This window comes from Salmo salar, chromosome 07, assembly GCF_965601325.2.
Source record: "Salmo salar chromosome 07, fSalSal1, whole genome shotgun sequence".
Lineage (NCBI taxonomy): Eukaryota > Metazoa > Chordata > Actinopteri > Salmoniformes > Salmonidae > Salmo > Salmo salar.
The window spans coordinates 40,868,098-40,881,475 of record NC_138297.1 but is presented as its reverse complement, the minus strand read 5'-3'; the positions used below and the strand labels follow the sequence as shown (position 1 = coordinate 40,881,475).

Here is a 13,378-nt window from a genome sequence, read left to right as displayed (position 1 = left end):
TTGAGTATATTTTAGCAATTACATTTACTTTTGATACTTAAGTATATTAAAACCAAATACATTTAGACTTTTATCAATAGTATTTTACTGGGTGACTTTCACTTTTACTTGGGTCCTTTTCTATAAGTTATCTTTACTTTTACTCAAGTATGACGTTTGGTTACTTTTTACACCACTGAAATAGATACATCTTACAACCACTAGGCTAGTACTAGGAGCCTATCGAAAATGAAACAATGTTTGCATATTACTTCTGTCTACTTTAGAGCACTGTCTATCAACCGGTAGGGTGGCACCACTTTGTTCATGTTTAACCACAAATCATGTTTGGCCGCTGTTTGTGGAAAGTTTTCTGAATAAAACTTTCTGACTGTCATTCTCCCACAAACCCATTGAACTTGTGACGGTGTTTGACATGGTTTTAGTCAGTTAGCCTACCTAGTAAAAAAGCTTACATGTGGCAGCGCACATACTCTCTGCCTGGCCGGTTTCTGTTTGTGGAAGGAGGGATCCCTACAGTCAGCGTACTAGAACTCTTCGATACAAGGGAGCGAAATAATTTTGTGGGGAAGACCTATCGTTAAAAAGGTGGGTGCCGCTTAAAGTTGTACTTGTTTCCTAAAACAACTATAGTAGCCAATTGAGATTGTTTTCAGACCGATTAACTCATCTTTTGAAGATTGTGTACATACTCATGTCAGTGTCAGGCGGCCGATTTTCAGCTTTTGTCGCTTTATTTTCATTTTTTTTCTCAACCTGCCTTCTGCACCCTAGTAAACCTATTCCTGTTTTAAAACATTTTTCACTTAAACATACTATCTATGGAGTCTAGACAATAGAATCCAGACTTGTGCAATTATTAAGTTCTTGAAACTAATGGGAAGTCCCCTTTTTATCTCCACCAACATTGTGGTTACTCCACAATACTAACCTAAATGACAGAGTGAAAAGAAGGAAGCTTGTAGAAAATAAAAATAATCCAAAATGTGTATCCTGTTTGCAATAAAGCACTAAAGTAAAACTGCACAAACAAAATCGATGTCCTGAATACAACGTGTTATGTTTGGGGCAAATACAACATACAACACATCACTGAGTACCACTCTTCATATTTTCAAGCATAGTGGTGGCTGGATTATGTTATGGGTATGCTTGTCATCGGCAAGGACTAGGGAGTTTTTTTGGGGGTTATAAAAAGACCTGGAATAGAGCTAAGTACAGGCAAAATCCTAGAGGAAAACCTGCTTCAGTCTGCTCTCCAACAGACAGAGACAAATGCACCTTTCAGCAGCACAATAACCTAAAACACAAGGCCAAATATTTTATTTGAACTTTTTTTATTTCACCTTTATTTAAACCAGGTAGGCAAGTTGAGAACAAGTTCTCGTTTACAATTGCGACCTGGCCAAGATAAAGCAAAGCAGTTCGACACATACAACAACAGAGTTACACATGGTGTAAACCATACAGTCAATAATACAGTAGAAAAATAAGTCTATATACAATGTGAGCAAATGAGGAGAGATAAGGAGGTAAAGGCAAAAAAGGCCATGGTGGCAAAGTAAATACAATATAGCAAGTAAAACACTGGAATGGTAGATTTTTAGTGGAAGAAAGTGAAAAGTAGAAATAGAAATAATGGGGTGCAAAGGAGCTAAATAAATAAATACAGTAGGGGAAGAGGTAGTTGTTTGGGCTAAATTATAGATGGGCTATGTACAGGTGCAGTGATCTGTGAGTTGCTCTGACAGCTGGTGCGTAAAGCTAGTGAGGGAGATAAGTGTTTCCAGTTTCAGAGATTTTTGTAGTTCGTTCCAGTCATTGGCAGCAGAGAACTGGAAGGAGAGACGGCCAAAGGAGGAATTGGCTTTGGGGGTGACCAGAGAGATATACCTGCTGGAGCGCGTGCTACAGGTGGGTGCTGCTATGGTGACCAGTGAGCGGAGATAAGGGGGGACTTTACCTAGCAGGGCCTTGTAGATGACCTGGAGCCAGTGGGTTTGGCGACGAGTATGATGCGAGGGCCAGCCAACGAGAGCGTACAGGTCACAGTGGTGGGTAGTATATGGGGCTTTGGTGACAAAACGGATGGCACTGTGATAGACTGCATCCAGTTTAATGAGTAGGGTATTGGAGGCTATTTTGTAAATGACATCGCCGAAGTCGAGGATCGGTAGGATGGTCAGTTTTACGAGGGTATGTTTGGCAGCATGAGTGAAGGATGCTTTGTTGCGAAATAGGAAGCCAATTCTAGATTTAACTTTGGATTGGAGATGTTTGATGTGAGTCTGGAAGGAGAGTTTACAGTCTAACCAGACACCTAGGTATTTGTAGTTGTCCACGTATTCTAAGTCAGAACCGTCCAGAGTAGTGATGCTGGACGGGCGGGCAGGTGCGGGCAGTGATCGATTGAAGAGCATGCATTTAGTTTTACTTGTATTTAAGAGCAGTTGGAGGCCACGGAAGGAAAGTTGTATGGCATTGAAGCTCGTCTGGAGGGTTGTTAACACAGTGTCCAAAGAAGGGCCAGAAGTATACAGAATGGTGTCGTCTGCGTAGAGGTGGATCAGAGACTCACCAGCAGCAAGAGCGACATCATTTGATGTATACAGAGAAAAGAGTTGGCCCAAGTATTGAACCCTGTGGCACCCCCATAGAGACTACCAGAGGCCCGGACAACAGGCCATCCAATTTGACACATTGAACTCTATCAGAGAAGTAGTTGGTGAACCAGGCGAGGCAATCATTTAAGAAACCAAATATACACTGGAGTTGCTTATCAAGACAACATTGCATGTTCCTGAGAGACCTAGTTACAGTTTTGACTTAAATCGGCTTAAAAATCTATGGCAAGACTTGAAAATTACTGTCTAGCAATGATCAATAACAACTTGACAGAGCTTGAAGAATGAAAAGAAAATGTATGTGCAAATATTGTACAATCCAGGTGTGCAAAGCTCTTAGAGACGTACCCAGAAAGACTCACAGCTGTAATCGCTGCCAAAGGTGATTCTAAAATGTATTGACTCGGGGGTTGAATACTTATGTAATCAAGATGTATTCGGTTTTTTTCTTCATTTTTTTTTTTAAATGTTTGAATTTTTCTTCCACTTTGACATTACAGTATTTTTTGTAGATTGTTGAGAAAAAAATACAATTAAATCCACAACAAAATGTGGAAAAAGTAAAGGGGTGTGAATAATGTCTGAAGGCACGGTACAATGTGAAGCGCTTTAACTTCTTACATCTTGGCGAACCCCGTTCCGCCAGCGGAACCCCTAGCCAACAGCCAATGGAATCGCAGGGCGCGAAATACAAAAATACCGCAATTCAATTTTCTCAAACAATCAACTATTTTACACCATTTTAAAGATAAACTTCTCGTTAATCCAACCACATTGTCCGATTTCAAAAAGGCTTTACAGTGAAAGCAAAACATTAGATTATGTTAGGAGAGTACATAGACAAAAATAATCACACAGCCATTTTCCGAGCAAGGATGTATGTCACAAAAACCCAAAACACAGCTAAATGAAGCACTAACCTTTGACGATCTTCATCAGATGACACTCCTAGGACATTATGTTACACAATACATGTATGTTTTGTTCGATAAAGTTCATATTTATATCCAAAAACAGCATTTTACATTGGCGCGTGATGTTCAGAAAATGTATTTCCCACCAAAAACTTCCGGTGAATTTACAAAAATACTCATCATAAACGTTGACAAAATACATAACAATTATTTAAAGAATTATAGATAGACTACTCCTTTATGCAACTGCTGTGTCAGATTTTAAAATAGCTTTACGGAGAAAGAACATTTTTCAATATTCTGAGTACATAGCTCGCCATCACAGCGAGCTATACTGACACCCGCCAAGTTCGGGGCAACCTAAACTCAGAATTAGTATTAGAAATATTGTCTTACCTTTGCTGATCTTCGTCAGAATGCACTCCCAGGACTGCTACTTCCACAAGAAATGTTGTTTTTGTTCAAAATAATCCATTTTTATGTCCAAATACCTCCATTTTGTTTGTGCGTTCAGGTCACTATCCAAAAGTATGATGCATGAGCGCAATTCGAGACGCAAAAAGTCAAAATGTTCCATTACCGTACTTAGAAGCATGTCAAACGCTGTTTAAAATCAATCTTTATGGTATTTTTAACGTAGAAATGCGATTAATATTCAAACCGGACAATAGCGTATTCATTCAAGGAGAAAAACAAGGAACAGCGTGCTCGCGGGACCGCACATATCCAATCCCTTTGTTGCCAGGCAGTCCATTCAGAAACTAAGCTCCTATTATCTGCCCAGTGACAGGAGAATGCTCAAACCACTTTCTGAAGGCTTTAGACAGCCAATGGAAGCCTTAGAAAGTGCAACGTAACCCCACAGATACTGTAGTTTCGAAAGGGACTAGAAAGAAGAACTACAATTCTCAGATCCTCCACTTCCTGGTTGACTTTTTCTCAGGTTTCTGCCTGCCATATGAGTTCTGTTATACTCACAGACACCATTCAAACAGTTTTAGAAACTTCAGAGTGTTTTCTATCCAAATCTACTAATAATATGCATATTCTAGTTTCTGGGCCAAAGTAGTAACCAGATTAATTTGGATACGTTTTTCATCTGGCCGTGAAAATACTGCCCCCTATCTTCAACAGGTTTTAAGCACCAGCAAAAAGTGCATAGGGGCCTACCGGTATAAAGGCAATTCATTATGTATTGCTGAAGTGCTTATAGTTGAATCCCATTGAGCTTTTACTCAGCCACCTGTTATTCACTCATTCCTGGTGAATTAAGTGAAACTCAATTTTCACCTCACCACCTCTGCTCACTGGGTGGGAGCCTATAGCATGACATGTTTTTCATTCACAAAGTGTTGAATGAATAACTCAAAATAAATGTGTGGTTGTGTACTGCATCACAAGACATCTCAGTTCACCCAGCGAGGGGTGTCATGCACCCCAAAAATCTAAGGGGGCACAAAGTATGCAAGGATGGCTGGGGTGTGCTCCAGAGGGGGCCTAGTCCCCCCCTGTCTGCAAGTTGGAGAATTTATCATTTTTCAAACACCTGAAACAGCATTTTCCTGCAATGTATAGAGCCATAATCATTATTGTTAATTCTGTAAAAAAAAAATATATATATGCATGAATGAATGAATGAATCTGGGCAGAAGATTAAAAGGAATGTGAGTCTTATTCAATACATTTAGTAATTGCTTGCCTTTTCTAAATTCTTAACAACCTTGCCAGCAGGCATGCCAGCTAAGATAGATAGACAAGCTAGCCACTCTAATTTGATTGATAGCCTGAAATAACTTATTGGAAGCTTGTTATGAGGTTGGAAAATTGGGAACCTATCTAGACTATTTAAAGCCAAAAATAAACAGGACAAATCTGAGGGGGCATGTGCCACTGTGCCCCCTATCGGCATGACGCCTCTGCACCCAGCTGTTGTTCTGTGTTACATACTCCTTAAAGTTACATTACCTTTTTCAACTTGTGTGTGTGTTGGTACAAGGGCTCAGAAGGACATGAATGGGAGCCTCGGGAAGAGGACATATTCTATCCAGATGCATTAGTTTGTCTCAGCGCGTCCAGAGGAAAATGCAAGCTGGCCTTGTATTTTCCTCTGATGTGCTGCTTGAGACAGAAGTTGGTCTTTGGCTATAAAGGAGTTACCTGCATTCCTCTGTGTTCATATGATCCTCTGTGATCTCATACAATACACTTGTGTGACAGTGGACTCTGCATCTGTGCCCGGAGGGCCTAAGCTTGCTGTCATAGTATCAAATCCAACATTTTAGGATGACAAAAGCAAATTTGGTACTGTTTTGAAATGGCGTAAAGGATTAAGGAATAGTCTACAACTGTTACATGATGTATGTTAATTCACCAAACTCTATAATGTTGTTTTTTATTGCCTTGGAAGTGTTTTTGTTCTGTATCCTTCAACCACAGAGCACTTTTTTTGGTTTCTCAGTAGATCATTTCCTAAATAGGCCTGTTGCCATCATAAATAAAAACGGAGTTGTTTACTACTCTCTCCACCCTCATACCTCTCTTTTCCCCACCCATCCTCTCTCCCCATTTTCCCCAGCCCTCTTACTGCAAATGGTAGGGAGTATCTTCTTTCAACCCTCCCCACATTGCCTCATCACCCATCTGAACCATTACTCTCGTATCACGCTTCAAGACACTCCCTCAGTACCCACTCTCTCCCCTACCCCCAGTGCCCCATCACCCATCTAAACCATTACTTTTCCCTTCACCTTTCCAGCCTCTTCACACACCCCCTCTGAAGCCTCTTTCTCCTCCCTGTGTGGTGCTCTGCCCCATGATGAGTGCACAGCCTCGGAGGATCCGCCTAAAGCCCTGGCTGTTAGCCCAGGTGAACAGCGGGAGGTACCCCGGCCTGCAGTGGCTCAGCCCGGACCACCGGATCTTCCAGATCCCCTGGAGACATGCCACAAGACACCAGCCCACCTCTGAGGAAGAGAACACCATCTTCAAGGTGAGAGGGGGGTCCATGCTGAGAATGGCATGACAGATCTGAATACTTAAACTCTGTATGCCATCATTTGGATATCAAACTGTAGTTAGATCAAAGTTTTGTCTTAGATCTACTTTTTCTTTGATTACTACTGGCAAGTCGAGGAACAGACATTTGTCAAAAGCTAAACCATTTTCAGAAGTGTTTAATCAAAACAGCACAGACATTATTCCCTGAACTTCAAGTAGCACGTTTCAAAAAGTATTTCTAAGGAACTACGTTACTAAACTCAGCAAAAAAAGAAACGTCCTCTCACTGTCAACAGCGTTTATTTATAGCAAACTTAACATGTGTAAATATTTGTAGGAACATAACAAGATTCAAACTGAACAAGTTCCACAGACATGTGACTAACAGAAATTGAATAATGTGTCCCTGAACAAAGGGGGGGGAGGGGTCAAAAGTAACAGTCACTATCTAGTGTGGCCACCAGCTGCATTAAGTACTGCAGTGCATCTCCTCCTCAGGGACTGCATTCGATTTGCCAGTTCTTGCTGTGAGATATTACCTCACTCTACCACCAAGGCACCTGCAATTTCCCGGACATTTCTGGGGGGTATGGCCCTAGCCCTCACCCTCCGATCCAACAGGTCCCAGACGTGCTCAATGGGATTGAGATCCGGGCTCTTTGCTGGCCATGGCAGAACACTGACATTTCTGTCTTGCAGGAAATCATGCACAGAGCAAGCAGTATGGCTGGTGGCATTGTCATGGTGGATGAGCCTACAGGAAGGGTACCACATGAGGGAGGAGGATGCCTTCCCTATAACGCACAGCGTTGAGATTCCCTGCAATGACAACAAGCACAGTCCGATGATGCTGTGATACACCGCCCCAGACCATGACGGACCCTCCACCTCCAAATCAATCCCGCTCCAGAGTACAGGCCTCGGTGTAACGCTCATTCCTTCCACGATAAACGCGAATCCGACCATCACCCCTGGTGAGACAAAACTGCGACTCGTCAGTGAAGAGCATCTTTTTGTCAGTCCTGTCTGGTCCAGCGATGGTGGGTTTGTGCCCATAGGCAACGTTGTTGCCGGTGATGTCTGGTGAGGACCTGCCTTACAACAAGCCTACAAGCCCTCAGTCCAGCCTTTCTCAGCCTATTGCGGACAGTCTGAGCACTGATGGAGGGACTGTGCGTTCCTGGTGTAACTCGGGCAGTTGTTGCCATCCTGTACCTGTCCCGCAGGTGTGATGTTCAGATCTACCGATCCTGTGCAGGTGTTGTTACACGTGGTCTGCCACTGCGAGGACGATCAGCTGTCCGTCCCGTCTCCCTGTAGTGCTGTCTTATGCGTCTCACAGTATGGATATTGCAATTTATTGCCCTGGCCACATCTGCAGTCCTCATGCCTCCTTGCAGCATGCCTAAGGCACATTTGCGCAGATGAGCAGGGACCCTGTTCATCTTTCTTTTGGTGTTTTTCAGAGTCAGTAGAAAGGCATCTTTAGTGTCCTAAGTTTTCATAATTGTGACCTTAATTGCCTACCGTCTGTAAGCTGTTAGTGTCTTAATGACCGTTCCACAGGTGCATGTTTATTAATTGTTTATGGTTCATTGAACAAGCATGGGAAACAGTGTTTAAACCCTTTACAATGAAGGTCTGTGAAGTTATTTGGATTTTTACGAATTATCTTTGAAAGACAGGGTCCTGAAAAGGGGGCGTTTCTTTTTGTTTGTCACCCGCACACTTCCTTATCCCATTCAGCGATAAATGCATCAACTGTTTTAGTGAACTGAAAGAGCCTTAGTTTCATTTCCACTGATTCTCTAGTGTCAAACCTCTCTGGGTGTTCCTGACCTCGTGTATAAGGATGTCCACATGATATCCACTGCACCAACAGCTGTAATTGCCTACTCCCTGCCTCAGACATGCTTTTGGCTGGAGTCATTTCCTCATTAGCCATTACCCTGTTCTCCATTTACAGTGCATTCGGAAAGTATTCAGATCCCTTTTTGCACATTTTATTACGTTACAGCTTTATTCTAAAATGTATGAAATTATTTTTTTCCTTATCAATCTACACCAATACTCCATAATGACAAAGCAAACTGTTTTTTGACATTTTTGCAAATGTATAAAAAAGAAATTTAAAAACTGAAATACCTTATTAACGTAAGTATTCAGATCCTTTGCTATGAGACTCGAAATTGAGCTCCGACGTATCCTGGGAAGTGTACCAAAAAAATTCTGCAGCATTGAAGGTGCACAAGAACACAGTGGCCATCATTCTTAAATGGAAGAAGTTTGGAACCACCAAGACTCTTCCTAGGGCTGCCCGCCCGGCAAAACAGAGCAATCGGGAGAGAACGGCCTTAGTTAGAGGTGTGACCAAGAACCCGATGATCACACTGACAGAGCTCCAGAGAGTTCCTTTGTGTAAATGGGTGAACCTTCCAGAAGGACAACCATCACTGCAGCACTTCACCACTTCACCAATCTGGCCTTTATGGTAGAGTGGCCAGACGAAAGCCACTCCTCAGTAAAAGGCACATGATAGCCCACTTGGAGTTTGCCAAAAGACACCTAAAGGACTCAGACCATGAGAAACAAGATTATCTGGCCTGAATGCCAAGCGTCACATCAGGAGGAAACCTGGCACTATTCCTGTGGTGAAGCATGGTGGTGGCAGCATCATGCTGTGGGGATGTTTTTCAGCGGCAGGGACTGGGAGACTAGTCAGGATCGGGAAGGGTGAACGGAGCAAAGTACAGAGAGATCCTTGAAGAAAACCTGCTCCAGTGCACTCAGCACCTCAGACTGGGGTGAAGGTTCAACTTCCAACAGGACAACAACCCTAAGCACACAGCCAAGACAACGCAGGAGTGGCTTCGGGACAAGTCTCAATGTCCTTGAGTGGCCCATCCAGAGCTCGGAATTGAACCCGATCGAACATTTCTGGAGAGACATGAAAATGGCTGTGCAGCGACGCTCCCCATCCAACCTGACAGAGCTTGAGAGGATCTGCAGAGAATAATGGGAGAAACTCCCCAAATACAGGTGTGCCAACCTTGTAGCGTCATATCCAAGGAGACTTGAGGCTGTAATCACTGCCAAAGACACTTCAAAAAAGTACTGAGTAAAGGGTCTGAATACTTATGTAAATGTGATATTTCTGCAACAATTTCTAAACACCTGTTTTTGGGTTGTCATTTCTAAACACCCAAAAACAGGTGTTTAGAAATTGTAGCAGAATGAGGGGGGGAAACTATTTAGTCCATTTTAGAATAAGGCTGTAACGTAACAAAGTGTGGAAAAAGTCAAGGTGTCTGAACACTTTCTGAATGCACCCTAGTTGTGACTAATGTGGTTGGTTAATGGCAGTGCAGTAACCCAACCATGACCCCTGTAAGCTTATGAAACAACAGAGTTAAATGCTCGGCAGTGGCCAACTTATTACAGGCACATAATGCCGAATGTTTATTCATCATTTGTTCCAGGGCACTTCAATTGGCACTGCTACCCTTAATAATTGCCCCTTGTGGATGAATAAACTATATTGATTTGAATTTAATTTAACTCTCACCCATTTGATTCCATCCAGATGTGACCCCTTCTCCCATTCATTAAAATGTAAACTCATTCTCCTCCTTGCCTACCCCTCTCTTCCCACAGGCCTGGGCTCTAGAGACAGGGAAGTACCAGGAGGGTCTGGATGAGCCTGACCCTGCCAAGTGGAAGGCCAACCTGCGCTGTGCCCTCAACAAGAGCCGGGAGTTCAAACTGAAATACGACTGCACCAAGGAGACACCCGTCCAGCCCTACAAGATCTACGAGGTCTGTGACCAGCCCTGCAATGGAGGTAAGAGTGTGTGTAAGCATGCAGGCTCATTGGCAGCTTTGCAAGTCTTATCTGATTGTCTGTCTTCGAATTTAAATTAGTTATTTTAAAATAACTTTGTTGAACTTGTCTATCCTCAGATATGAATGTTTTGTGAAATTAATGAGATTTTCTCCCCCATGTTGATGGCATATTCCTTTTGATTTGGTTTTAGACACAGTTGATGAAGATGATGAGGAGGTGGTAAGGTGTAGACAATTACTTTTCCATTATTTCAGAACAATGTGTTATCTCAGAACAATCTGAGAACAATAACCATATACCAGCTTTTTTACATAAACATTAAATCTTGTCTTTTTCAGATGCCGAATATTGTTGGTCTCTCCATTGGTAAGTGTATACTGTCAATACACCTTTGCTACTGAGCCATGGGTGAATTAGGCAGAAATCGCTTGAAAGGTTAACCATTTCAAATGTGTCACTATTGACATTATGCAATGTCTTAAGTGTGTGTGTGCGTTTGTCCTCCTGTCTCTCCCAGACCCCAGAATTAGTGACCCACACAGTTTTCAGGCATTCGGGGTGCACCCTGGACCCGTAGGATCCTCCAACAGCCTGGGGTTGGGCGGAGGGAGCATGCAGCCTCCTGTGGTCACTGAGATGTCCCCCATGGTTCCTTCTGCTGCATCTGTGGCTCCGGTTGCCCCTAACCCAGGTGCCGCCCCCATGGAGGCCATGTCAGGAGTCCAGAACCAGGAAGAAGGGCAGGCGGTGCCACCCTACAAATATGACCTGCTGAACAGCCTGCCATGTGAGTGGAATAGAACCTATAGGTCCATGCTGTGTTGAGAGGAATACTGCTTAATGTACAATGGCTTTACTTTGGCAGTCAGGCACTAATGCAATAGTTCTTACATGTTATCCAAAAAATCCTTCATTGTAATTCCCCTACCATAAAAACAGGGTGTCAACTTTATTTGGTATTGCAATACATTCACTGCAATACATTCACTCAAAACAGTTGCCTCCAATTGACTCATTCGATGGATTATAGGCTATCAGGCATTAGTGTAGTAGTCTGGAATACCTGCCTGTCATATCCATCAAATGGAATACACTGGCAGCTGTCAAAGTGTGGGGAACGGTAAGACAGGCTCTGTAGTTAATTGGAATAGGCAAAATCGAGTTTTGCCCTTTTAATTGCTAAAGCGATGTGTTATTCATTGATTCTCACCCCTTTTCAGTCTTATGATAACTTGGTATCAGAATACTATTGGGCATGATTAGAAAGAGCTTTATTCAATGTTGACTTTTTGAAGTGCCCACAATTATTCTAACACTACATTATTTGACTCTGGTTTCAGTGACTGACCTAGACATGAAGTTCCTGTACCGGGGTCGCAAGATGGGCTCCCTGACGGTGAGTAACCACCAGGGCTGCCGGCTGTACTACGGCCACCTGGAGCCCACCCCGGACCAGGTGGACCTGTTTGGCCCTGTCACCCTCAACCAAGTTCTCTTCCCTGGCTCGGCCGACATCCAGAACGAGAAGCAGCGGTTCTACACAGAGCACCTGCTGGATGTGATGGACCGAGGCCTGATCCTGGAGATCTGGGAGCAGGATATATACGCTATCAGGTTGTGTCAGTGCAAGGTGTATTGGTCTGGGCCGGGCATTGACGAGCAGGGGCCACCCAACCCTATGGAGAGGGAGAGGAAGTACAAAGTGTTCAGCCTCAATAACTTCCTGCACGGTAAGTCAGTCAATCCATTTTATTGCTGGGTATTTTAGTCATCTAAGGCACAAGTTTCATAGTGTTTGAATCCCCATCTGATCAATAACAACAATGCTGGACTCCATTGCCATGATTTTTCAGTTAACTTGAGGCTCTCTGAGTTTCAATTGATCCCTGAATATTTCAGTCACATGCCCTTTCTGTGAGTAAGCTCTTGAGTAGTACTTATTGCTTGTACTGGTATTGTTGCACAGCCCAGGCATCCAAATGGATTAGCTGTAAAACAGATATCACATTAGAGAAGATAATCTTTATTTCTCCCTCTCGTGCACACACACACCAATAGGGCTCATCTTGTTCCAGAAGGGTGAAACTCCCACCCCACCACTGTTTGAGCTCTACTTCTGCTTCGGGGAGGACTGGCCAGACCAACAGAAACCCAAGGAGAAGAAGCTCATCGTTGTGCAGGTGAGCAGAACGAATTGACCCCATACCCTTGTTGATCGTTGACAGATACAGTACACACACATGATAACAGGGACCCTCCATCCATTTCATGTCTAGGTGGTCCCGGTGGTGGCGCGGATCCTAACAGAGATGTTTTCTGGAGATCTGTCCTGGTCCACAGACAGCATCCGGTTGCAGATCTCCAACCCAGACCTGAAGGACCAGACAGTGGAGCAGTTCAAGGAACTCCAGAGGCTTCTCCAGAGTCAGCATGGCCTGGGACCCTGAGTCAGGGGCCTCTTGCTGGGTCTTAAACAGGGCCTGTCCTGGATCAAGGCCTTGACTGCACTTGGATAAATAACCTTATTCAACTGCGTTTTGTGTTGGGATATTAGCCTTCTTTCAACCCTGAGCCTCCCTCAATGGAATCGTCATCCCTACCATCCAGCCTAGAGCCCTGTATCTTGGGCAGAACTACATCAAAATCCAGACTGCTGTATCCTCAATGTGTTTTAGTTCCTTAAATTATTTTTTTGAATTTCAATAAATACCATTGCAGTATTTTTTTTATTTTTTATAGTTGTGGCAGATATTACTCCCTCAATTGTCACAAATTTCTATCCATTTTCCTTTCGCAACACTAACTGGCTCTCTCGAATGGACACGGATGCTACGGAGCCAGAAATGTGACACACGCAAGCAATGAATACATTAATCAGCAAAGTGGTCATTTGGTACTTGAGACAACTGTCAGAGGGTGTCTAAGTCAAGGCTTTGTAAAGTTGCAGTTGAGAATGGGTGAAAGTATCCACTGATACTGTCGCTTCACACAGGCTCATT

At 43.3% G+C, this 13,378-nt stretch overlaps 1 protein-coding gene across 1 annotated transcript; it reads left to right on the top strand.

Moving 5' to 3' along the window:
• The first annotated feature begins 240 nt into the window (after positions 1-240).
• On the top strand, positions 241-13,099 carry LOC106609132 (interferon regulatory factor 5). The gene is made up of 9 exons (XM_014207605.3): positions 241-588; positions 6,294-6,527; positions 10,190-10,376; positions 10,570-10,598; positions 10,718-10,745; positions 10,897-11,166; positions 11,720-12,109; positions 12,438-12,559; positions 12,656-13,099. The coding sequence occupies exons 2-9, from the start codon at positions 6,351-6,353 to the stop codon at positions 12,824-12,826; spliced, it is 1,374 nt and encodes a 457-aa protein (XP_014063080.3). The 5' UTR covers positions 241-588; positions 6,294-6,350; the 3' UTR covers positions 12,827-13,099.
• The last annotated feature ends 279 nt before the right edge of the window (positions 13,100-13,378 follow it).